The sequence below is a fragment of the Patiria miniata genome, unplaced genomic scaffold, assembly GCF_015706575.1.
Source record: "Patiria miniata isolate m_02_andy unplaced genomic scaffold, ASM1570657v1 HiC_scaffold_2, whole genome shotgun sequence".
NCBI lineage: Eukaryota > Metazoa > Echinodermata > Asteroidea > Valvatida > Asterinidae > Patiria > Patiria miniata.
Window position 1 is genome coordinate 3,257,767 of NW_024037058.1, and position 27,928 is coordinate 3,285,694.

General features: G+C 41.0%; 3 protein-coding genes across 5 annotated transcripts in view; 2 read left to right on the forward strand and 1 right to left on the reverse strand.

Moving 5' to 3' along the window:
• Positions 1–752: 752 nt before the first annotated feature.
• Positions 753–21,941, reverse strand: LOC119727014. Its single transcript, XM_038198896.1, has 3 exons — positions 21,786–21,941; positions 7,451–7,595; positions 753–6,490 (listed from the first exon to the last, which is right to left on the reverse strand). Exon 3 carries the CDS (start codon positions 6,442–6,444, stop codon positions 2,779–2,781), a length of 3,666 nt encoding a protein of 1,221 aa, XP_038054824.1. The 5' UTR covers positions 6,445–6,490; positions 7,451–7,595; positions 21,786–21,941; the 3' UTR covers positions 753–2,778.
• Positions 11,859–12,575, forward strand: LOC119726835. Its single transcript, XM_038198691.1, has one exon. It carries the CDS (start codon positions 11,859–11,861, stop codon positions 12,573–12,575), a length of 717 nt encoding a protein of 238 aa, XP_038054619.1.
• A 418-nt stretch (positions 21,942–22,359) lies between the features above and the next one.
• The window catches only part of LOC119727016 (citron Rho-interacting kinase-like), a 46,748-nt gene continuing 41,179 nt past the window's right edge, over positions 22,360–27,928 (forward strand). For all 3 annotated transcript variants that reach the window (XM_038198897.1, XM_038198898.1, XM_038198899.1), the window contains exons 1-5: positions 22,360–22,479; positions 24,253–24,476; positions 25,421–25,596; positions 26,123–26,367; positions 27,101–27,194. In XM_038198897.1, the coding sequence (XP_038054825.1) occupies positions 24,257–24,476; positions 25,421–25,596; positions 26,123–26,367; positions 27,101–27,194 (735 nt within the window). In that variant the 5' untranslated portion in view covers positions 22,360–22,479; positions 24,253–24,256. The remainder of the gene's footprint in view (positions 22,480–24,252; positions 24,477–25,420; positions 25,597–26,122; positions 26,368–27,100; positions 27,195–27,928) is intronic.

Genomic DNA, 27,928 nt, shown 5'->3' on the forward strand with positions numbered 1-27,928 from the left:
CTTAAGAAACACTCTCAGTACCAAATAAGGTAATCAACATGCTTATGTCAACTACGTATAATCACAATTCATAGTAACACGACTGAAAATAGAATGAGTTATTTATTATACATGATAACATTACCGTCATAAATCTTTAAGAAATGGTAATCCATGGCTTTTAAAGCTATACGTCACAACAAAAACCTGTACTGTACTGTTTAGGGCTACATGTAGGAATAGAGGTAGCACAGGCTCGGATCCAGGGTGGTTGTTTTTGGGGTCAACCCCCCCCCCCCCAGCTGTCAAAAATTAGTTTCTTTTACACTAAAACCTGTCTACGTGTACATCTCAGCATTGATTTACTGATGAAACACCCCCCCCCCCTGCAAAAATTCCTGGATCTGCCCTGTTTCAGCAGTTTTTAGCGATGTTGTGGCTCATGACAAAAAAAGCAAAGAGAAACCAATCGAGAAAACACTGAGAAAGTTAGGGGAAAAAGAAAGACATGTAGAAAGGATGAAGAAATACTTAGGGCCTAATTACAAGCTTCTACATTGCACAAGATGACAAACCTTTCACATACATGTATTTTGATTCCTTAACCTTAACTCCATTGGCCTTTTTGCTAGGATGTAGCCTCAATCCTGCAAAATCCTTCAATTAGCCTCATTGAAAAATAGCATATAGCCTCAATCCTGCCATGGAGGGGTGAGCACTGCCTGAATCCTGCAAAATCCTGCAGCAGTGACTGTCAATACATGTACCGTATATTGAGGCTTGGCCAGTGATATCCTGGAGCAGTACGGAGGATTTCAAGCATAATCCAGGCCTATATTTATGCATGGCTGAGCATTAACAACACAAGGTCTGGCCCAACACCTTGACAAAATGCATCCTACTAAATTAGTAACGCACGTTTGCCATGTAACCTCAATGTAATTCCTCCACTTTGGCAAAGAGGATTTTGAAGGATTCAGGGCGGTTATAGGTTAATCCAGGTGTACGTGTACATTGTACATGTAGCTTCACAACCTCATAAATCATTGGACAATCACTATGGACAATCATGGACAATCACTATGGCACGTAAAGATCAGGCAAGATATGTAGGGAATTCATACAACACATCGCAGATGACATTTTCAACCCAAAATTTCAACCTCGGATATAAAAAATTATGACATCATTAGAACACATATATACTTGAAAAAGGCTGCACTGACAGATCAATTACGGAACAGGAAATCATATGCAAAAAGCAATGCTGCCAAATAGCATACAGTTTGTGACCATGGCCATACCCAATGCAGAGCACATAAAAGCACTGCCGGTAATTCAGAAACTCAGAAACTAGCCTAACAACATTGTGGCATGCTGTTTAAAAGGTGCAGTGGTTTTGCATATTGTTGTGTGAGAAGTCACCATCTGTATGTGTTAAGTATTACACAAATTGTAAGGCAAAATTGCCCTTGCTAAGTTGCAGGATTACAACAAGTACATGCATCGTAAACCTAACTGCCTTACAGAGTTGAGAGGTCCTGTTCCTAAGTCACCGAATAGCAATGATCGGGCTATTAAGTTTGTGCAGGTTTTCAAGTGTGAATTAAGAACTGTACACCCCGTTATCTACATGTAGTTCCAGACTTTTTTCCTGAGATTTCTTCCCAGCTGCCAGTGGCTTATCTTTAATGGCAAAGAGGTCACCCTAGCTCATGTGGACAGCACCATACTACCTCTGCGGGGAGGATGGGGTCACCATGAGTTCACCCCCTTCCAGTGAAGACCGAGACCCATTCTTGACTGCCGTGATGGCGCCAGAAAGGAATGTCCCTCATTCGGTGGTCAAGGACTGCTCGGGACTAACCACCACCATAGAAGATTTCTGCTATGCCTTCGAATGCTACCATGTTCCAACAGATTATCTCCCAGATGTCCTAAAGGTGGCGGCCTGATCCCTCCTTGGTAGGAAAGCTGGAGTGCAGGCTGTTCTCTCATGCCTGCAAGCCTCTTATGGAGAAGCCTCTTACTAATCACTAGTTGGGTGCTACAGTGGCATCTGACTGATAGGCGACAACAGATGGGGAAACCCATGAAGGAATACGAAGTGGAACTCCAGCAGCTGTGTTCATACACAGAAGGAACTGCAACTCTACAAGCAACCAGACACGCTTTTGAAGGGGCAATTCATAGATGGCCTCCACCAAGAGAGGTAGAGACATTTCAGCCAAGACCTCCTCGACAGGAACCCAGACGATGTTTTTTTGCTGAAGCTGAAGAACTGGGTTATCCGATGAGCCAAATGTGAAAGCACACACATGAAAGGTAGCCAAAACAGCAGTATTTCAGCACAGGAGGATAAAGAGAAGGAGTCCTACAACAGATGAAAGGGAAAAATCCAGTCCCTGACCAAGTCCGTCCAAAAATCCTAACTTCCATTAATTATGCCCACACCTGTGAGACTGCCAATTGGAGTCAACTATGCATCATACCCCAGAACCCAAGCCACCTGACAATGCACAATTCCACCGGCCATAACTTGACCCAACTATCCCAGAGCCAAGCACTGATTTGCTACAACTGCCATGGACAAGGGCACTTTGCCCAAAAATTGTCCAACCCCCTGCAACACTCCATGGAATGTACCACATCAATGTCACCAAGCAAGAGGGCAACAGAAACCTGTTTGCTCTGTCATCTCTGCAGCCATGTTTTTTGTTATGGTCAAATTTCTGTTTTTTTCCTCCATGTTATTTTGTAAGCCTTCACGTACCCCTAGACTCCTCCCTAGACAATAATCTAAAGTTTAATGCAACAAAGTGCACCAAGACCATCCGCAAAGAAGATGTGCCACTGCTTTTCTTGCATGTTGTCACGTTCACTTGTTAGCGATGTCCTCCCGCTCTTTCCACTTGCAAGTACTTGTGGTTCCTTCACATCTGGAGGGGTCTGTTTCAGCTCAGTGGCAAACATACAATGTGGACCTGGCCCTATGAAAGGGTGAATGCCTTGGACGCAGCCATTAATGTCAAACCAGTACAGGTTCTCACGGTAGAATGGAAGTTCTTTATCTTGGAACAAAGAGACTGTGACTACAAATCCATCAAGTTGGCTGAGGTAACAGGCTTCTGTTGGGACCCCAGGAACCATGATCTTTGCAATAATTGTTACAGGAGATGATTGGGTAATAACAGAAGGCTCTGCCATACAAGTGGTTGTATGCGTGGTTCTCTGCAACACAAACACATGGTTTGCGACTCCAAGAATCACTTGGATGCATTCATCAGCCTGGTTAGATGGTGATGTACAGAGCTTGTTTATAGACAACACCTTCATGAAACTTCTTTCTCCAGTCAAAAGAACTCCATTTTTGCCAGAAGGAAGACCAGGTTGCTCAGCTGAAAACTGTGGTTCTCCATGTATGATCTCAATGGGTTCCAGTGTGGTTGATTCCAGAACTAAAATGCGATCCCTCAGGGAAATAAAAACCATGCTTTCCACCAGAAGGAAATGTTCAATACTTCCAAGCGGTTTTGTTTGAAACTGAATTGTTCCATTTGTACTCATCAACCTCAGTCTTGATTTCGTCTTGTTGCTATGAAGCACCAAATCCGTGAACTCACAATCGTTGCCAAGCATAGGGCAGCTGCTTGCTACAACTACAGCTGGCTGGTGTTGCCAGACATGGCTCTGCAAAACTGTCCCCTTGGCATCAAAGATAACAAGCCTGTCTTCATCTGGATCCGCAGTGAAAGTGGATACTTCAATTGCAACGAATATCTTGGCTGATTTACCAACATGATCATCCTTTGATGGCAGACGCCAAAAGGCATTAGGATGACTAGGGCATGGAATCACTGGTTTGCTGAAGGTTTCTGGGTTTGTGCAGTCTACAAAGACTAAAGTGTCAGCTTTGCCATCATGTAAGGATGATCCATCTTGTCCATCTGTGTGCAAAGCCAGAACAGCTGTTGACTGGCTTATTAACATTACTCTCCAGAGGACAACAGTTTGTGTTTCCAGCTCAAGAGGTCCAAAGTCCTTAATAGACTGCAGCACTTTCTTGTGTTGTTTCTCAGTCAGTTGTTTAGAACCAACACACTTTCCGGGTGTCTTTCCCAACTGCCTTTTTATATCAAGGAGGGTACACCTTTCCCTGGAATCACCATCTAATGCTGTTTTGAGAAAGTTATACTGCATGTTCTTGGATGTGTTACTACAGAAATCAAGAAAATCAGAAGCATCTTCTATCACTTGTAGATCGTTACTGTAACCCTCTGCGATCAGCTGCTCTAAGATCATCATCTTTTTACTTTCAACAACTGCCTCAACCAAATTCAGTGTATGAGTGCCACTGTCAGGACTGGAATATGAGAGTACTGCATGGGTTGCCTGTGTTGTTTGCAGATCCAGGGATCTCTCATGAACCATCGTCTCTTTTCCATCTCCTTTGTTTTGATTCCATGTGAGGAGCGATACAACTACACCTGTACTTGAACTGTATACATGAACTGGAGTTGGAATAACTGTGTCAAAAGTCAAAGTGAATGATAAGACATCCCAACGCTGAATGATTCGACAATTACTCCATGACAAAGTCTCCTGTTCATGGTATTGCCCAGGCACACATATCCTTCCTGTGTAAGGGTCAAGTAACACTGGTCTCAAGGGCGGAAGGTTCTGCATCAAGCAACCTCCTAGAAGACCATCTTTATTGAGATACAGAGACAGATCATTGTCCTGATATTCTGCTACTTGTTGGTAAGGGGTACTCCACAAGCCACGATTCATATCTTCTCCTTCAATACTTTTTGTGTTACAGCTACAGAATCTGAATCGTCTTCTCCACACTAAAGGCAAAGCTCTCAGATGTTGAGGGTTACTTATCCTCGGTTTGCCTGATTTGTTGGTGTTGCTGGTTCTTTGCCAATCCCGGAACACCCACCAGGGATGAGACTTTATCTCGGAGCCAACAAACACTGATACAGCACCTGGGATCTGTTGTTGAAGTCTTGGATGGTGTGATGCATATTGTTGAACATAGTTCATGTAAGAATCCTCTGCTTCCATGTCTTCTCCTAGCATTGCTTGAACCAATGACAGATGGAGGTTTACCTGCGGTGCCCTGGTGACAAGTCGCTTTAGGAGGTCCTTTCCTTCCAGGAGCCATGCTGCAGTTTGGTTGTCTGTGCAATCTCTATGAGTGGACAGGTATCCTGTGTGGCAGTGCAAGAATGATTCCGCAGCCATTTGTAGTATGTTGGGGTTAATATCTGGTTTGACAGTAAGAGTACTCCAAGAATCAGCTGCTCGTATTGCAAGTTTACTACCCATCAACCCTTGGTCATATGCAGTGGCCATCAGCACCAAACTCTGCGTTGAACAATCCACTGCATAACGAGGAACATACATTGAGTACAGATCGGCAGCTTGTCCGTAATATTTCACTGCTAACTCTGGTTGGCCAACATATGAATGCAGACGTCCTATCTCATTCAAGTACAAGGCTCTCTGACTAATCCACTCTTTCACTTTTACAACTTCATCACTTGTTTGTTGGAGATCACTCTCTATGTCATTTTGCATTTGCTTGGAAAGTTTTAAAAATACTTCTTGGGCTTTTGACAAGTCACCTCTGCTCCACCATACATACGCAAGTGCGGGCTCAAAGCAATATTTAATGAGCTTGGGGCAGACTTTGGAAAGAGCATGGCTAACTCTCATGACGGATGCCTCCAAAGCTTCTTCAAGAGCCTTCTTCACAGGTATTTGGTTAGTAATATGTGGATCTGACTTCTGGAGGAACAGTTGCTGAGGTAGCATCAGTTGAATGGCATGTGCCAAAGTAGCAATACACCAGTCACTACATTCTCTGCCTTCCACTGCAACAGGCAGATACGTACAGGAATGTTCATCATAATAACCAAATGTGTACCCACAGTACAAATGCTGGCGAGCTATCAGGTCTGTTTCCCATGCAGGGCGGCAACCCCGATAGAAAAACACGTCCTGATTTGGGGGGGAATCTTTGGAACACGAATGCAAGTGAAAGTTAACTGTCTTTTCTCTGTTCATGAGTTCATTCAAGAGCCATGTGAGCTGGATCTTTTCCAGCTTAACTCTCTCCTGATGTCTCCTCAACAAAGGGACAAGTCCTGGAGGGACCTGAATTGCCTCTGGCATCTCACTGACAGACATGATCTTATTCATGGAAAGGTTCACCAATGATGGCACCTTGGATAAAACAAATCCTTGGGTTAGAACATCTGTGTTGGTAAGTTCTGAAGGTTCATCAGTAATATCCAATTTGTGCTGAATGTGTACCGAAGCAGAGGGCATACCTGCATCTTTGGACCAATCAGGAAGGTCAACCAGCTTTCCAGCGTAGAAATCTTCCTCCCACCAATACGCACCCTCTCCTGATGCTTTGGAGTTTCCAGACTGAAAGTTGCTTTCTTGTGCCATACTGATCTGTAGTTCTGAGAGATGCTCCTCTTTGAAGAAAACGTGTCTGCAACAAAACAAAATGATAGTGCTTTAGGAATTTAATAGTTTAAACTACATTCAAAAATGGGTCTTATGACACTTACAATGTACTGCCAATAGTGTAGCTTCTATAAGTTATCCCGCGAGCGTGAGTGGAACACGCAATAATGTAGTGCGTCTGTGAGTGGCATATGGGACAAAGACGCACTACATTTTCCATGTTCCACGAGCGCAAGCGTGAAAACAAATTTATCTTCAAGCAAACTTGACGCGCAGTAAAGTTGGACCATCGCTTTAAACGAACCTTCTAGCAGTTTAGTGCATGCAGCTGGAATGTCGCTCGCATCTTGGAATGGCGCAATACGCAGGGTGCAATATGGACAGTGCAATACAGCCTCATATCACACTGTTGTTGCCATGGATCGACCAATCAGGATCGAGGATTCAAGTTTACTTGAAGATAATATAATGTGGTACATGTAGATCGACAACGGTGCAGTTTGAAAAGTTGCAAGAGAAATTGCTCAGCGTAACCAAACACAAATCCCCATATTTGTCCCAATATCGACTGCACAGCGCCCTTATAAAGCAGTGGTTAATCAATTTCAAATGCATGCAAACACTGTGTGATCAATTTTCCTGCCGTTCATTTCGGGCAGTGTCACACTGTCACGCAGCAATTTCCACTCCACTCGCGAACTCTTTAAATTTGCAACTTTTCAAACTGCATCATTTTTCATAAACCACCAATCTTGGACAATTTACAGTCTTTGGTAACAAACAGGGTATCAAAATCTAGCTGATATAATTCTCCCAGGTGTATATAAATAACGTCCTCACAAGTCCATCACATTCAAAATTATTCAACGAGTGTGGACTTTCTTTTTAGGGCCGTTTATTCTCGTGTCAACCAGAATTACACTCTTCACATGCATTTAAATTAAAAAACTTCATTGATCCTTACCAAATCAAGTGTACTACTTACCGTAGTTACGTGAACATAATCAAAACTTGAACTTTGGAGGTAGACGAACCAAAAAGTCCATTTTCTTTCATCTTGAAGTTGCAGGGAAGATGTAGTCAAAATCAGTCACATGGCACAGTGTCTGGGAGGCTTTCTGCTTGCCGAGCTGCAGATGGAAAAGAGATGTTGTCGTGAACAATCTACACAGGAATAAAACTACTGCAAACTGCTTACTCTAGGCTACTACACGTACATGTAGCTCCATAATAATTGGTCTGGAAGTGAAACGTGAACGAAATTGTTGAAACAAATTATCTCACGAAACTGCAGACTATAACTCAGGACCCAACTCATCCTCTGCATTCATCTATACAGTCACTCCCATCAGGAAGATTACGGACGCTCCCCACACACACAAACCGGTTCAGATTTTCTTTTTTACCTAGTGCCATTCACCTCTATAATTCTAATTTTATCAGATAAATACTGTCTCTTTGCAATGTTTTTACAATTCAGATTAGACCTTTTTAAATAAATAACCTAGCATGTCAGCATGCAGATTTGAATACTTTTTATAACAATATAGCTTTTTGTTTTCAAGCTTCTTTTTTTAAAGTAGGGATTTTTGCTGGTGGTTTTATACTTATTAACTTTTCATTAACTGAAGTTTTCGACTTATGTAAATTTTTAAGTGTCTAAATATATGTATATTGTTTTTATATGCACATTGGGAAGAAGAATTTCACTTTTAAAGTCTTTTAATTGTGATGAAATAAAATATTGTATTGTATTGTATACCAGAGGCTAAATGTTTACAGATAACTGAAAAAATGTGTGGGAAATTGATAAATGACCTGAAAAGTGAAAACCCTTAAAATTTTCTTTGAAAAAGCTGATGCTACCAACAAAGTGACATCACGTATTATTGGGGGAGGGGGGGGGGGGGTGGGGGTAAAGGGTGAGGAGAATTGGTCATGTATCAAGAGTGAAGTCATAGGCCTACACGTGAATTTCATTGAAAATTGGTCGCTTGGTTCACAACTGCCTTTCTTGTTGATTACAGATTTAGATATTTTTTCTTAAAATCAACAAGATGAGGAAAATCCTTGTAAAGCCAGTCCCAGAGTGCACAAAACTCTATTCAACTAGAAATTCAAAATGGCTTTTCACTGAGATTCTTTGTTAATAATTTGAGGGCAAAATTTATGTTATCTACCGACCATGCAGCAAAGAAATTGCACAAACAAGCATGCAGGAGTGGGATTGCATGATTACACATGTACATGTACATGTAGTTTATAGTTGCTGATCAGGAAATTTCACTTTCCTTCAAAGTTCTATCTTAGTTTGGACATCTTTCTGGCTTGGCATAATAACTAGCAGACTAGGGGATATTTTTCAAGCTGAAATCCGATGGGTATGATGAACTCAATGGGTCATCATCCTATGACACTAGACTTGCAAGATTGTGTCCAAATACATGTATAGAAAGTAGGCAAATCATATAGTGATGCTGTAGCTCACTGAAAAGACGATAATGCCCCCCCCCCCCCCAAGTTGGATCCCAAGTTGGATCCTATCTTTAAAATCATCATCTGTCATCTTATAAAATTGTCCTGTTTACAAGTTATAAAATAAACTATATAGATTACAGATTTGGTGTCCATTTTGACAAAACGGGAACCGAACATCGAGAAATAATATGTTTTTGGAGGGATAAAAAATATTCAGAAGGCACATTGTGTTCGCTGAATATACGTATAATGCAGGGCCGTATTTTGTAGAAAGTGCCAAGTCGGATCCTGTCTTTAAAATCATCATCTGTCATTTTAAAACTTGTCCTGTTTACAAGTTATAACATGAACCCTACAGATTACAGATTTGGTGTTTATTTTGACAATACAGGACCTGAACATCAAGAAATAATGTATTTGGGTGGGATTATGCACGAGGCACATTGTGTTCGCTGAAGTGTACACAAATAATGCAGGGCCGTAAGAATTTTGTCAAAAGTCCCAAGTCGGATCCTATCTTTAAAATCATCATTTGTCATCTTGTAAAATTGTCCTGTTTACAAGTTATCAAAAGAACAAAAACCTACAGATTACAGATTTGATATCCATTTTGACAATACAGGACCTGAACATCGAGAAATAATGTGTCAGTTGAGTGGGATAATATTCAGGAGGCACATCGTGTTCGCTGCATACGTATAAAGCAGGGCCGTATAATTCGTCAAAAGTGCCAAGTTCGATCCATCTTTTAAAATCATCATCTGTCATTCGAAAAAATTGTCCTGTTTGCAAGTTAGAAAATAAACCCTACATATTACAGATTTGCTGTCCACTTTGAAAATACGGGATCTTAAAATCAAAAAATTATGTGTTTTTTGGAGGGTTAGGATATTTCAGGGTACAATATTTTTTTATCATGATAACTCACCTGGTAAACCCAAACAAAATGATCCCTACTATGAGGGAAAACTATTATCTTCAAATAGCGTCGCATGCATAGTCGCAAAGATAATTGAAAAGTACAATATTATAATGTACAATTATAATTATAATGAAACTAAAAGAGAAACCAAATTCTTTTATCATCTTTGAGGCAACAGATTTTGTTTACTTTTGTGCTATTTTGGATTACGACATGCATGGTCTTCTATTCACTATGGCAATGTGCAGATAGAGTAATTTCCGCCTCTGCATAATACACATGACACTATGTCGGATGTTGTGTTTTCATCTGAAACTAAACTCAAGTAAAAACTTGATCTTTAGGATGGAATGAATTTCACTGTAAAAAAGGTCTAGTCCCTAATTTCCGACTGTGACTTACTTATGATTGTATGGGAATTTGTATTTGTTATTATAGTCTTGTGCTTTGACAAGTTTCGCAGCATGGTCTGATGTGAAAAATCTTGAAGCAACATAATAAGGTTCTGTCACAGGCATTCATAGTTTACATTCAAAACCAAATCCAAACTTTTAAATCACTCAGACACTAAATGTCACGTTTTACTTTATTCACTTGCTTTCAACACGAAAAGACGCAATTTACAGGCAAGATAATGGTGTAATAATCAGCATAAGTTCATTTCCCTAACGTCTGTGAAATTATTCATTGCTTATTGATAAAACAGTGTTAAAATTCCATAACTTGAAAAGTACATGGGGATTGAGTGATTTGCATGATTCTTGTACTAAAATAAAAGCTAATTGATTGGGCTTTCTTGTCCAAAATTTTACAAGTGCTGCAGGCAAAACTTCATTCAAAAATTGGTTCTACCAATTCGGCAGGATGCATTTTTCCCCTTGGCCTGCAAATAAAAAAAACAACACCATGTTTAGCATCCCCGCCCGCTTCCTTTTTGGAGGCCACCTCACTTGTTTTTGAAACATGAAAAAATGATAAATATTTAACATTGATATAATTTTGGCCTCTTTGTCTGTTGCATCTAGCCAATTTAGCTGGTATGTCATTCCTGAGTCCTAGTGGCAACCATTGAAAATAAACAAAACTGGCGGCCATCATGAAAAAATTGCCCAGTGGGGCGGCCATTTTGGAAGGAAACAAAAAAAGGGCCTGCTAAACATACAGAATGTACATGTTATACTTCACGCGCACAACATCAAATCGGCACATCTAAGCTTTTGTGCTTTCCTCCCTTGTCCAGTTCTATGAAATAAGTTTTGTTTGTAGAGAAGTTGGAAAATAACTCAATTTTTTGTGCTTCTCACCACGAAAAAGTGGGGGAATGATCCCATAGGCCCCCCCCCCCCGTCAAGAAAGGGGGGGGGGGGGTATATACCCCCAGCCCCACGGGATTTACATCCCTCAAGCTCACCGCACACGGGGGCCACATGAGCAAAAGCTCATTCGAGGACATTTGTTCATAACATAGCTCAGGTGTCGGTTCCTCGTACACGGTGAATTCTTGCCTCGCCACAAGCGAAAGAAATCAAACAGCCAGGTAATAAGCGTTGTGGATGGGAAATTTCGTTTGGCATCAAACATACAGAAATAAACAAAGCATTTCACTGTCCACGCACAAAAATCCTGTCGTGTGTTATAATTTCATTCATTTCTGCTGTATTTTCGACTGAAAAAGATATTTCTATGTCTGGCATGAGTGTCTGGAGTCATCCTGGAAAGTATCTTTAATTGAATTCATAATTTCTATCATGATCAATATCAGTTTTTTTAAAACAACAATCAGAAAAAAAAACGACTTAAGTTAAAATGTTTAAATTTTGAATTAGGAGTGTTGCATCTCAGGCGCTCAGACAAAATATACAAATACAACTTGGTCATAATATTTTTTGAAAATTGTAGACATGAGTAAGATTTGAGGCTTTGCATGGTGGAGATACTAAATAATGAAAGGTTTGCGGAAACACCATGTGCGAATAATTCCTCAACTAAGAGAATGGTTCCTGAGATCCCTCTGCGCCCCATAGTTGCCTCTCGAGGTTCCCCCACCTACAACACAGCCCAACACCTAGCCAAAATCCTCAGACCCTTGGTGGGTCACTCACCACACCATGTGTGCAACTCTTCCCAGTTTGTCAGCATCACCAGAAACCTCACCGTCCAACCCACTGACTTGCTTGTCAGTTTTGATGTCGTCTCACTCTTCACCAATGTCCCCACAGGCGAGGCCTGCAAACTAGCTAAGGAAAGACTTGAACATGATACCACTCTTGCTGAACGCACAGACCTGTCCCCCGACCAAATTCATGATCTGTTACTAACATGTATCTCTTCCAGTTGTTTTCAGTGGCAAGGCAAGTTCTACGAGCAAACGGCTGGGACCTCCATGGGATCTCCTTTATCCCCGGTCCTAGCCGACATCTTCATGGAGGAGTTCGAGTCTTCCTCCCTCCTCACAGCGGATCTTCGGCCGAGCCTGTGGCTACGCTACGTTGATGACACCTTCGTAGTGTGGCCCCATGGCCCGGACACACTCCAAGACTTCCTCCAGTACCTCAACCAGCAACACACCAGCATCAGCTTCACCATGGAACAAGAACAGCACGGCACCATACCTTTCCTGGACGTCAAGATCTCCAGGAATCCGGATGGCACCCTGGGACATAGCGTCTACAGGAAACCAACCCACACCGACCGCTATCTCCACCAATGATCGTTTCATCACCCCAGCATCAAGTCATCAGTCAAGACAACCTCAAGCGTGAACTCAAGCACATCCAGGCGTCACTACAACGGAACGGCTACAAACCCAACCGCATCACAATCAGCAAACCTGACCAACGGGTCTCCTATACCCAAGGTCCTTCCACTGTATCTCCCTCAGTCACTCTTCCTTACATAGGTCCAGCTTCTCATCATCTGCAATGCATCCTCCGACAAGCCGGCGTCAAGGTGTACCACTCATCTGGCAACAAGCTCCAAGGCAGCTTCCATACTCACAAGGACAAGCAGGACTCCTCTTCCAAGGCGGGAGTCTACCACATTCCATGTGAATGCGGCAAAGTCTACATCGGCAAAACCAGTCGGAACCTTCCCACTAGGCTCAAGGAACACAGAGCACATGGACGGCGACTTGGACGGCGAGGGGATTTTCACAAATCGGCCATTGTCAAACATTCCCACATCAACGACCACAAAGTTGATTGGGATGCGGCTGAACTCATCGCACCGTTCCAGTCCTGGCATCCAAGACGCATAGAGGAAACCATCGAGATCCGCACGCACAACACAGTTCCGCAAGACATCGAGTTTCACCTCAACGACATCTGGCTCCCACTCCTCCAGACTGATGGGTCTCCTATACCCTAGGTCCTCAGCCACCACCTTAGACTGATGGGTCTCCTATACCCTAGGTCCTCCCTATACTGACACTGCAACCCTACTGTTCCACTTCAGTGGGCACCAAGCTTGTTCTAGGATCCTGTCTACTTGGCATCCTCACAGGATGCAACTTCACACTTCATTGACTTCGCCTTTTGCTACTTAAGTATTCACTTTCTTAGAGTTTAGACACTCTCCTGAAGACGGTCAGAGCATACTGACCGGAACGTCGAGTTTATACCTCTGGTTCTTTTGCGAACCATTCTCTTAGTTGAGAAATTATTGGCACATGGTGTTTCTGCAAACCTTTCATTATGTAGACATGAGGTTTTATAAATGAGAGATGACTATCTTAAAAATACGATTCTACTTAGAATGTAATTTGTAGCTTTTATTTTGTGAACTGTAAAAATGACAAGAATAGTGTTCATGACCGTCACGATTTTTAATACAAGATCCGAGGTGCCACCATTGACGAAATACCAGTAGGACCATGCATTTTACGTATGTTTCATGGAGCACAAAGCTTAGTAAACCACCAACCACCACAAAAAAAACCATTATTTCCTTTAACTAGTTCCTGTGTTTTCCAAAGTGACACTAAGTCTCGAATAGTGGATTTATTGTGTAACTTGTGAACAGCAGGATAAGTAGAGTCTAAAAATAACTGATCATGACTGTAAAGATCGGATCCAACTTGGCACTTTCGATGAAATATTCGGCCCTGCGTTATACGTGTATAAGTATCTTCAGCGAACACAATGTGCCTTGCGAATTATCCCCCCCCCCTAAAAAAAACAACATTATTTCTCGATTTTTAAGTTCCCGTAATGTTAAAATGAACACCAAATCTGTAATCTGTATTGTTTACTTTCAAAATTTGTAAGCAGGACAAGTTTTAAAGACAGATGGGAATTTTTAGGATAGGATCCGACTTGGAACATTGGACGAAATACGGCCCTGCAATGTCCATGTAAATTAGCGAATATGCCTCGTGAAAGCCCCACCCGAAAAAAAACTTTTGATTTTCAGTTCTGTATTTCGAAATGCACACAAAATTTGTAATCTGTCTAGTTTATTGAGTAACTTTTAAACAGGACAGGTTTTTAAAATGACAGGCGATGATTTTAAAGACAGGAACCAATTTGGCACTTTTGACAAAATACGCGAACCAGATTTCGTGTGCACCTCATACCGAACATTATGTGCCATGTGAATTGAAGTGAACCCCTATACTAAAGAAGCCATTTCTCAATTGTATGCACCCGTATTTCCAAAATGGCCAGCAAATCTGTAATCTGTATGGTTAATTTGATGACTTGTAATCAGTTCAACTTTTAAAAATTAAGGATACTGATTTTAAAGATGAAATCCGACTTAATACTGCACCTTAATACGGCCCTGCATTAAAGTGTACACTACAGTGTGTCTCGTGCATTATCCCGCCCAAACACATTATTTCTTGCTGTTCAGTTCCCGTATTGTCAAAATGGACACCAAATCTGTAATCTATATGGTATATTTTAATGATAGGATGACAGATGATGATTTTAATGATAGGATCCGACTTGGCACTTTAAACGAAATACGCGAACCTGCATTATTCGTGTACACTTCAGCGAACACAATTTATGTGCCTCATGAATAATACCGCCCAAACACAATATTTCTCGCTGTTCAGGTCCCGTATTGTCAAAATAAACACCAAATCTGTAATATGTACGGTTTATTTTATACATGTAGCTTGTAAACAGGACGATTTTTAAGATGACAGATGATTTTAAAGATAGGATCTGACTTTGCAGTTTTGACAAATTATACGGCCCTGCATTATACATATTTTCAGCCAACACAATGCGCCTTCTGAATAATCCCTCCAAAAACATATTTCTTGATGTTCAGGTCCCGTATTGTCAAAATAGACACCAAATCTGTAATCTGTAGGGTTTATTTAATAACTTGTAACCAGGACAAGTTTTTAAGATGACAGATGATGATTTTAAAGATAGGATCCGATAACTCACCTGGTAAACCCGCACAAAATGATCCCTACTATGAGGGAAAACCATTATCTTCAAATGGCGTTGCATGCATAGTCGCAAAGATAATTGAAAAGTACAATATTATAATGTACAATTATAATTATAATGAAACTGAAAGAGAAACCAAATTCTTTTATCATCTTTGAGGCAACAGATTTTGTTTACTTTTGTGCTATTTTGGATTACGACATGCATGGTCTTCTATTCACTATGGCAATGTGCAGATAGAGTATTTCCGCCTCTGCATAATATACATGACACTATGTTGGATGTTGCGTTTTTATCTGAAACTAAGCTCAAGTAAAAACTTGATCTTTAGGATGGCATGAATTTCACTGTAAAAAGGTTTAGTCCCTAATTTCCGACTGTGACTTACTGATGATTGTATGGGAATTTGTATTTGTTATTATAGTCTTGTGCTTTGACCAGTTTCGCAGCATGGTCTGATGTGAAAAATCTTGAAGCAACATAATAAGGTTCTGTCACAGGCATTCATAGTTTACATTCAAAACCAAATCCAAACTTTTAAATCACTCCGACACTAAATGTCACGTTTTACTTTATTCACTTGCTTTCAACATGAAAAGACGCAATTTACAGGCAAGATAATGGTGTAATAATCAGCATAAGTTCACTTCCCTAACGTCTGTGAAATTATTCATTGCTTATTGATAAAACAGTGTTTGTGTTTAAAATTCCATAACTTGAAAAGTACATGGGGATTGAGTGATTTGCATGATTCTTGTACTAAAATAAAAGCTAATTGATTGGGCTTTCTTGTCCTAAATTTTACAAGTGCTGCAGGCAAAACTTCATTCAAAAATTGGTTCTACCAATTTGGCAGGATGCGTTTTTTTCCCCTCGGCCTGCAAAAAATAATCTCCGCCCGCTTCCTTTTTGGAGGCCACCTCACTTGTTTTTGAAACATGAAAAAATGATAAATATTTAACATTGATATAATTTTGGCCTCTTTTGTCTGTTGCATCTAGCCAATATAAAGCTGGTATGTCATTCCTGAGTCCTAGTGGCAACCACTAAAAAACCCCAAAAACTGGCGGCCATCATGAAACTAGAACGGCGAAGCCGCCATGGCTCGCTGTCGAAGGCGGGAAAAGAGGCTGAAGGTAGGGTTGGGGATGGGCATGATTGGGATCAGGATTCTGGTTGATGTGCCAGGGTGTAGGGGTCAGTTTTTAAATGCCAACATAAAAAGTCAACAAATATCCTAATAAATACATGTACATGTACACATTTTTACATGGAAGTTTTCCATTGTTAGGGTATTAAGGACCCAGTTGTGGAGCCTTTTTGCAGCCCCACAGCGTTTTCTGTCCCCATACATGTATTACCATGGAAGAAATTTTGTGTAGTATCCACAAATGCGGAACATGAATGGGTATACATGTACATGTAGACACAGCAGCATCACCACATGCCCCAAACCTTACCCCATCCCCGCCCCGCCCCAACCCACCATAACCCCCTATCCACCCCAACCCCCTATACCAACTCCATCCTCCCCCTACCCATCCCCACCCATTACCTATAAATCTCAATCCCACCCAAACTCCAATCCCTATCTCCTTCCTCTTCCCCCACCTTCCCTTACCCCACCCCCCTACCACCACCAACCCCATTCTCACCCACCCATACATCCCCACCCCAACCCCTACTCCAATCTCTATATCCCAGCCCAACCCCTTACACCCACCCACCCACCCCTACACATCCCCACCCAACCCCAACCCCTACTCCAATCCTTATATGCCGCCCCTCCCCCAAACCCTCCTAACCCAAACTCTACCGGTACACCCACCTAACCCAAACCCTACACCCACCTATCCCATCCTCCCACTACCTGTCTCCCCCTACCTGTCCCCACCCACCCCTACACATCCTTACCCCACCCAAACCCAGTATTCCAACCCCTTATCCTCCACCCCATCCTCCCGTAACCCATTCCAATCCAAACCCCTATGCCCCACCCCAACCCCACCCTCCCCTACCTATCCCTACCCATCCCTACTCCAACTCCATAACACTAAAAGATCAAACCAGAAGCACTTTCACATACATATGAATGCTCCTCCAAAATGCATAGTGCACATGTTATACAGGTATACATGTATGTATGTACGTGTTATGCCAGTATACATACTTTAACAATTAAAAACTTCAACATTTTCTTTAATCAAAATTCCGCAATAAAATCATAAAATTAACTGCAAAGAAATGAACCTAATTGTAAGTTACGCCGTGTCCGAAGTGGGCTTCCAGAGCTACGGCTACGTCTATTGTCAGTGCGTCCCCGCGTATTTTCAATGGGCGCGGACCTAGACCTAGCTTTAGACAGTTGATTCGGATGCAGCCTAACAGAGATGATACATGTAAACTGCATTTTTTTTACCAAGTTAGCTAGAACCAAAAACTTCAATATTTTTATCTGAATGCGGACGGCCGGACGGCCTGACAGACGTACGCCGGACGGACGCCCGGACGGAAATTGGTATTACATAGACTCGCATCTGCTTCGCAGCTTGCCAAAAATTGCCAAGTCGGGCGGCCATTTTGGAAGGAAACAAAACAAAGGCCTGCTAAAGATACAGAATGTACATCTTATACTTCACGCGCATATAACATCAAATCTGCGCATCTAAAGCTTTTGTGCTTTCCTCCCTTGTCCAGTACTATGAAATGTATTTTGTTTGTAGAGAAGTTGGAAAATAACTCCACTTTTTGTGCCTCTCACCACGAAAAAGTGGAGGAATGATCCAATAGCCCACTGCCCCAGGTCAAAAAAAAGGGGGGGTGGGGAGGTACATACCCCCAGCCCCACGGGATTTACATCCATCAAGCTCGCCGCACACGGGAGCCACATGATAAGCAAAAGGTCATGCGAGGACATTTGTTCATAACGTAGCTCAGGTTTTGGTTTCTCGTACATGGTGAATTCTTGCCTCGCCACCAGCGAAAGAAATCAAACGGCCAGGTGATAAGCGTTGTGGATGGGAAATTTCATTTGGTATCAAACATACAGAAATAAACAAAGCATTTCACTGCCCACGCACAAAAATCCTGTCGTGTGTTATTATTTCATTCATTTCTGCTGTTTTTTCGACTGAAAAAGATGATATTTCTATGTCTGGCATGAGTGTTTTGAGTCACCCTGGAAAGTATTTTTAATTGAATTCATAATTTCTATCATGATCAATATCAGTTTTTTAATACAATCAGAAGAAAAAAAGTTAAAATGTTTAAATTTTGAATTAGGAGCGTTGCGTCTCAGGCGCTCAGACAAAATATACAAATACAACTTCGTCATAATATTTTTTGAAAATTGTAGACATGAGGTTTTATAAATGACAGATGACGATCTTAAAAATAGGATTATTTCTCGATTTTTAAGTTCCCGTAATGTTAAAATGAACACCAAATCTGTATTGTTTACTTTCAAAATTTGTAAGCAGGACAAGTTTTTAAAGACAGATGGGAATTTTTAGTATAGGATCCAACTTGGAACAGTGGATGAAATACAGCCCTGCAATGTCCATGTAAATTAGCGAATATGCCTCGTGAAAGCCCCACCCGAAAAAAAACTTTTGATTTTCAGTTCCCGTATTTCGAAATGCACACAAAATTTGTAATCTGTCTAGTTTATTGAGTAACTTGTAAACAGGACAAGTTTTTAAAATGACAGGCGATGATTTTAAAGATAGGAACCGATTTGGCACTTTTGACAAAATACGCGAACCAGATTTCGTGTGCACCTCATACCGAACATTATGTGCCATGTGAATTGAAGTGAACCCCTATACTAAAAAAGCCATTTCTCAATTGTACGTACCCGTATTTCCAAAATGGCCAGCAAATCTGTAATCTGTATGGTTAATTTGATGACTTGTAATCAGTTCAACTTTTTAATGTGCCTCGTGAATTATACCGCCCAAACACAATATTTCTCGCTGTTCAGGTTCCGTATTGTCAAAATAAACACCAAATCTGTAAGGCAAAGTAAAAAAAAAACATGTTTCTCGTCCGGGGTTTTTGAAAAAAGGGAGGAAGCGGGGCCTTTTATTTTAATTTTTTTCAAGTTGGCCGTCATTTTAAAATTTCCTGCAACCGTTGGTGTTCCACTGTCCAAAGACACTTTTAAAAATGAAAGACAAGTTGGATAAGAGAACTGAACATATTTACAGTGTCATTTAGAGTTGTATTGGTATTGGTATTAATTTTCCGATGAATTTGTGGACTTTTTCGGTGTTTTTTTTACTACATTTTTCAAAAATAAAAAATAATGAAAAAATCCAGGTGGCCTCCAAAAAGGAAGCAGGCGGGACGAGAAACATTTTTTTTTTTTACTTCGCCTAAACCGTAGGGTTTATTTTATAACTTGTAAACAGGACGATTTTTAAGATGACAGATGATTTTAAAGATAGGATCCGACTTGGTTCTTTCAAGGAAATATTTTATTTGTGTACACTTCAGCGAGCACAATGTGCCTCGTGCATAATCCTGCCCAAACAGGCGCGTATCTACGGGGGGGGGGGGGGGGGGGGGGGGGGGGGGGGGGGGGGGGGGGGGCTAGGGGGGGCTTTAGCCCCCCCCCAAATTTTGTCTAGCCCCCCCAAAATAAATTCCTCAAAAAAAAAATATGCATTAGCAAAACGAAGGATTGTGATGTACATGAGAACGGTCTCCCCCTAAAGAAATGGTCGTGACAAGGGTGCATTTGTAGGTAATATAGTGTGAATGATTTTAGGATTTTATTGGCACTCCCCATTGAAAATATGGCATGAGGCCCCCCCCACCCCCCTATTGATTTTCGGAGGCCTAAGTGTCTGGAGAAAATAATCGGTCTACATTTCAGCACGCCTCCCTGAAAAAATTCTGGATCCACCCTGCTAGCCCCCCCCCCCCCCCCAAATATTGGTTCTAGAACCGCGCCTGCGCCAAAACACATTATTTCTCGATGTTCAGGTCCCATATTGTCAAAATAGACACCAAATCTGTAATCTGAAGGGTTTATTTTATATCTTGTAAACAGGACAAGTCTTTAAGATGACAGTTGATGATTTTAAAGATAGGATCCGACTTTGCACTTTTGAAGAATTATACGGCCCTGCATTATACGTACATTCAGCAAACACAATGCGCCTTCTGAATAATCCTTCCAAAAACATATATCTTGATGTTCAGGTCCCGTATTGTCAAAATAAACACCAAATCTGTAATTTGTATGGTTTATTTAATAACTTGTAAGCAGGACAAGTTTTTAAGAAGACAGATGATGATTTTAAAGATAGGATCTGACTTGGCACTTCAAACGAAACGCACGAACCTTCATTACGTGTACATTTCAGCAAACACAATATGTGCCTCTTGTACTATCCGGCCCAAAACACATTATTTCTCGATATTCAGGTCCCGTATTGTCAAAATGAACACCAAATCTCAATCTGTATGGTTTATTTTATAAGTTGTAAACAGGACAAGTTTTTAAGATAAAAGATGTTGATTTTACAGATAGGATCCAACTTAGGACTTTTGACGAAATACGCAACCTTCATTTTTAGCGAACATAGGCATCTTGAATTAACCCAAAATAGTATATTTTGATCTTTAAGATCCCGTAATTTCAACATGGACAAATTCGTAATCTGTAGGGTTAATTTTTTGCAGACAGGACTAGTTTTTCAAATGACAGATGATGATTTTAAAGATAGGATCTGACTTGGGTCTACCTCTTGCCGTGACACGGTCGCTGCTAATGACCCTGCATATCATTAGCTGTTTTTTTATGAACGAAAAGCGCCCACATGCACATGTCTGTAATAAATTTAAGAAAACGGACCCTCGCAAGTGACGTGACAACCATTATTCTGCGGCTTAAACCACAGTACAAGGTCTTGACATCCAAAATTAATATTTAAATAGCTCCACCGTATGAGCATCGTGAGTCTTTTCTGTACTTTTTACACGACTTTAATAGAGGATCCGGCTAGGTCTGACTATGTCCGACAGGATCCGACTTTCACCCAGACCCCAGCGCGATGTACCGTGAGCACGCATGGCGCGCTGACATGGCTGAATCGCAAGGCACAACCGCTCAGGAAATCGTGATTTCTACTACCAAGAAACTGTTCGAAATTTTAAAACAGGTGTCATGACATTAGAATTGAGAAAAGTCTGCTTTTGATTGTAAAGGTGATTTTTGAGCAATATTTTTTACTCTAATTTGAGCGCATAATTCATGGCGATCGTACCATCACTTACGCGTGATGGTACAACTACAAGTCATCTTAACTGAAGGTACGACCCGGTATAATGACGTCGAGTTGAAGGTACGAGTTGTCCAAGGTACGAGTTGCCCAAGGTACGAGATGACCTTTATGCGTGCAATCATGGCCAGATTTCGCGCATCCACAGTTCACGCCTATCATTTTGTTGAAATGTTTTTTTTTTTTTAATCCTGAAGTCTGCAGTTACGAGGTTGAACTTACAATGTACAGGTTTGAATGTCTATAAAGAAGATCGTGGAATGGAATATTGAGTAAAGTCGATGTTGTTCCAGTTTTCACACTCCAAGTCCAAGGTCGTCCTGCCATCAGCTTCCTGTCGTCACGTGTCTTTTGTATGTAAACAGCCATTGTCAGGATGACCGTAAGGACATGAACAAATTCTGCTAAATGCACTTCAAAAATCTGCCAATTTCCCCAGAATTACTCGAAATACACTATTAACACTTAAAATCACATGCAGATTTGTAGTTTTGCCTTAATTAAGGTTCAAATTACATTATAAACAATCTATAGTAACATTACATAAAGATGTTATGAAATTGCGTAAATTTCAGGCAAAATGCGAAGGCAGAATTCAGCCAGAAATCTGCCCCAAAAATTCATTCTGTCAAATTTTCTTGTCTAACTCGTTCTTCAACAAAAAAAATCTGTCAAAGTTAGCCGAAAATCGGCTAAAACGGTAACCCTGGCTGTCGTCTTTCGCTGAAAATCAACCAAGACGTATCATGCAAGAACCATGCGGTCGATGTTCAGTCGTTGGGGCACCATACTATTTCTGTAAATTCTGATTGGTCGTTTTCAGAACGAGCCGTTCTTGTTGATTATTTGATCGATGCGCGCGTTGTTCAACTGCAAATCATTAAACCCATGATCAGGTTCATGATTTGCAAAACAGGTAGGCAAACTGTTACTTGTTTTCCATATTTGTATAAAACTTGGTAATCATTGCTGTTTTAAATTTCGTATACCCATACCATTAAGAGCATCACTTATGCCTATTAACGCTATTCCAGGCAGGTATTTTTATTTGTCAATAATGTCATGTTTCGTTTTCCTAGTCATGCAAGTTCCGGATAGCAAGCATCATTCAGGCTGCTTTCAGCTCAACTAGGCCTACTCCACGAATTCAAGTGACATTGATTAAAAAGTTTACCTTGAGTGATGGAGAGACCACAAAATAATTTCCAAAATTTAAGCTCTTGTTACATTTGTTTTATTTTGATTTTATGACGTCAAGTACCAATGTCACTTTTCCTAGTTCCGGATCGGTTCAATCAGTTCCGAATCGATCAAAACTGCTTCATCTTCATGCGAAAAAAAAAAAACACGTGAGAAATTTCTTTTTTTTCAGCCAGAACCAACCGAATCAAGCATATTTTCTGATAAAGTATTATTTCATTTTCCAAAAATAGTTCGTTCAAGAGAATTCCAGCAAATTTTAAAAAGAGAAAAAAACGTAAATGATTTTGAAACTTTTGTCTGCAGCGCAACCGCTCGAACTCACGCACGGACCGAAAATCTTTGACCCAGCACAGAAAAATCACACAAAATCAATTAACGCGCATGTAGTTGGGTCATAAGTGCATGCGCTATCTGGAACTAGGCAAACGCATATGGTCATTCGTTGGCAAATTTTCAAAAATTAAAGACTTTATAACTTATTTTGATTCAACAAGCATTCGATGGAGGAGTTTATACAAGGCAGTGTATATTTTGCCTGAGACGGCAAACCTTTAGTAAACGTTAGTTTGCCGGATATGCACTGAACATGCGCAGTTACTGTTTTTTTGTACTTAAACATTTTCCGGTGACAAGTTTTAGTCTGGCTCCATGCCAAAATTATCGTTGTTACTTCGTATTCACAAGATGGGATTCAGACCATTTTATAATTTCGGACTTTATTTCCCTTTTAAAAAAAATCCTCCAGAGCCACAAATCTGAAAAAGAAAATGTAATACTCTGCAAAAAATGTTTGAGACATGTTAAAATAATAAAATTTTCTACAAACCGTCCAAACATGTCGAAGTGCGAGTCGGAAATCTGCCCAAAATTCCTCTTCTAAAGAATTTATTGGAAGAATCTGTGTGTATCAAGGAGCTTAAATTTTTCTTTTCAAAAGCACATTGTCAGAAAAAAATTATTGGAGACTAATCCAAAAAATTAGCAAATTATTAGCAAAGCAAATTATTTGTCACCAAAATTCCTTAACTTTTTCATAATATTCACAATTTATCATTTTTCGAGCTTGAGCAGGAGCGCATTTGCCCTAACACCCCCCCCCCCATCAAATTGGCAGCAATATGGCTTCGCACCTCTTCCTTTGTTTTTTTCCCCCCGGGGGGGGGGGGGGGGGGGGGGGGGGAAGGGGCAAGCGCCTATGCACAAAACTGAAAACAAGTCAGTGTAAAAATATACTTAACCCCAAGGCCATCCATGTCTGAAAATTACAGCAAAAGCAAATGTTGTATATATATTTCCTTTAGCCATATCCCATCCCATTGCCACATCACTCAAATGAAAGGTCTTGTCTTGATACCACATTTGAGGTTGTAGTGCTTGAAGTTTTGAAGATTTCATATAAAATATTCAATTTTTTAGCCATGTCCACTTTTGCATGGAATTGCTCCTGCATTTAAAATGTGACATTCTGTTTTAATATTTTTTTCAGAAAAATGAGCAGGCCAGGTACCAGACCAACTGCCATGGGCACTAGGGGGATAAGTGCCCGGACCAGCGGTTTAAATCAGCTGTTCATGGGCAAGACAGGCTCAGCAGGATGGAGAACACACATTGCTCGGGAGGGGCTACTGGATGCACTTCTTGTACTATATGAAGAATGCCACAGTGAGCAGTTAATGAAAGACAAGCACATTGCTTCGTTTGTGGACAAGTGTGAGTATAAGAGTGATTCTTTAACCCTAACCCTGCTGAATCCAACAGGATCCAACTATATCATTTACCCGTTGGAGCCTGTTGGATTGAGCAGTAAATGTACATATTCAGAGTCAAATTCTGTTGGGTACTGATAAGTAACGCCAAGTTGGCCTCTGTTGGATCCAGCAGACAACTGATAATTAGGCACAGTTAGATTCTGTTGGATTGAGCAAGAAGTAACCGTTGGACTTTGTTGGATTTAGCAGGGTAGTCCTGAGGAACCCTTAAGGATAAGTCACTACATAGACAGTCTTCGGCTGTGGATATTGGTCGGCGCCATTTTCTTTTAGTAAACGTTATTTTCACAGAGGCTTTCTCTGATTGGCTTATAAATACATTGTATATAATTAGTCATTTTGGCTGCCCAGCTTTCATTTAGTAGGCGTTAATTAGCAGCTAGTAGTCTTTGATTCTTGCGGCAGACTAGAGTTTACTACCCTGTATATGTAAAAGAAAGCCAGCGCAGGCAATACGCAGGAAGTGTTGATCAGCTAGAAGATGCCAGCTAAATATCGACATTTAGAGTTGACCTCTGAGTGACGTAACTAGTACGGAGGCGAAACACCCTAGGCATTTTTGCTAGAATGTAACCTCAATCCTGCAAAATCCTTCAACTGCCTCCATTTGAAAGTAGTATACAGTCTCAATCCTGCAAAATCCTCCATTATTTCTTGAATGTGGTCCTTGGAGGGGAGACCACAGCCTTAATCCTGCAAAATCCTCCATTATTTCTTGCATGTGGTCCTTGGAGGGGTGACCACTGCCTCATTCCTGCAAAATCCTCCATTTTGCAAAGAGGATTTTGGAGGATTTGGGAAGGTGAGGGTTAATGTATTTGCCATGTAACACATGCTTCATTAATTAAACATAGGTTGATTTTGCTGTTCTTTCTGATGTTGCAGATAAGTCTACTATTAATGAGGTAAAAAACCTAAGGATCAGCATCAATGACTTTGAGGTCAAGAAGGTGATTGGTCGGGGTCATTTTGGTGAAGTACAAGTCGTCAGAGAGAAAACATCGGGAGATGTGTATGCAATGAAGATACTCCGCAAAGATGACACACTTGCTAAGGAAAATGTGAGTAGTACATTTATATTCATAATCTTTCTGCTTTCGATTTTTTGAAATATCGATCCATCTAGCCTCACCCTACTTTATTTTAATCAATCACAATTACAATCAAGGAGTACCCATTCACTGGGACCTGAACGTCACATACACATAATGTGAAATAACCCTAACCCTCCAGGTATTTTGGCTAGAAACCCTGCCAAACACAGCAACATGCAACACTTGTCTAAGTGACAAGCCTGCCCAGTACAGCAAGGTCCATCAGGTCAAAATTAAGTCTTAAGACCAAACTGCCTCAGAGTCTGTGGTCACCGAATGCAGCAGGATACAACTGTCACATTGTTAAGGGATTAGCTCTCATTGTCTCAGAACTGGCCCTTTATGCACTGGTATTGATAACCAGAATTGTACCTAGATTTTCCACTTGATGAACTGTGTTGCGTCTGGCAGGGTTAGGGATAATGTGATAATGTCAACAGAATCCATTGACGAGACCCAAGGTATTCTCTGTTTTCGTGGATTGTATTTACAGGTTGCCTTCTTTGAAGAAGAGCGTGACATCATGGCCCGTGCCAGCAATGAATGGTTGACACACCTACAGTATGCCTTCCAGGATACCACCAACCTGTACCTCATCATGGAGTTTCATCCTGGAGGGGACATGCTGTCTCTGCTCAGTCGGTTTGATGATGTGTTCGAGGAGAGTATGGCTCAGTTTTACCTGGCTGAAATGGTGGCTGCTATCCATAGTTTGCATACTATGGGATATGTTCACAGGTAAGGTATCCAATCATACTACTATTTCCACTTACTTGTACATGTATGTAAAAAAGAATAATACCTCAGACCTAAGCAGAGGTTCATGGTTAGTCTGTCAGTTTTCCTACTTACTATTTGGTTGAGTGAAAAATGTTAGGAAATTCTGGTAATCTGTCAATGAATACATTATACTATTTCAACTGTCAGCTCTGATGACACCCCGATAAGTAAAGAGTCCAATGCTTCAATCTTTGATGAAAGGTGTTTACTTGTAGACTCGGGCGTGTTCATCTATTCAAACTGTGGACGAAAAATTCCAGAGAACAAAAGAGAACAATATTTTCCACGATTCCCAGCATACGTCCGCGATTGGGGTCGTGTACAAAACCTATGGGAGTCTTCCTAAAAAGTTAGAGTACAAACAAAAGAGGGTCAATAGGATGTCCACAATCGACGGTGTAAACGCGCTTGTGTGCGTTTGTGTGTGCATTGACATGTGCACGCATGCAATTACTGTATGCCGAGGGTCTATTTTAGTAGTGTTGGACAAAATGTTCAAAGTCTTAGAGAACAATGAAATGTGATGTACCCAGGTAACTTTTGGTGATATACTCCGCAGAGTCCATCGGATCATCAAATGTGAACTTTTACAGTACGTCATGTGAACAGGTCTCAACCTATGAAATTGCACAATCACGATCAATGTGCTCCATTTGTTGATTTTAAGTTTTTCTTTATTTCATGCAAACAGGGATATTAAACCAGATAACATCCTTGTGGACAGAACTGGCCACATCAAACTTGCTGATTTTGGGTCTGCAGCAAAGCTGTCATCTGATAACAAGGTAATGAAGGGATAAATAACCGACATGTACATGTAAGCCAACAGTGATTGTCCAGTTATTTGATCAATCGTTCAAACTGTTGCTTTAATGCAAGTACAATTTCAGGTTCACTTAATCAAAAACAACCTTGTGAAAATGAAGACTTTCTTACAGAAGGCCAAAAGGCGGGGCTTAGTGAATATCATAGGGCGGGGCTTAGTGAATCAGTCAACATATCATAGGGCGGGCCTTAGTGAATCGGTCAAAAGATCCTAGGGAGGGACTTAGTTATTCAGTCAACATATAATAAGACGATGCATAGTGAATCGGTCAACATATAGGGCGGTGCTTAGTGAATCGTTCAAAAGATCAATGGGCGGGCCTTAGTAAATTGGTCAAAAGATCATAGGGCGGGACGTAGTTATTCAGTCAAAATATCCTAGGGCTGGGCTTAGTGAATCAGTAAAAAGATCATAGGGCTGGGCTTAGTGAATCGGTCAACATATCATAGGGCGGGCCTTAGTGAATCGGTCAAAAGATCCTGGGGCGGTACTTAAGTTATTCAGTCAACATATAATAGGACGGTGCTTAGTGAATCGGTCAACATATCAAAGGGCGGGCCTTAGTGAATCGGTCAAAAGATCCTAGGGGGGGGACTTAGTTATTCAGTCAAAATATCATAGGGTGGGGCTTAGTGAATCGGTCAAAAGATCATCGGGCAGGGTTTAGTGTATCGGTCAAAAGATCATAGGGCG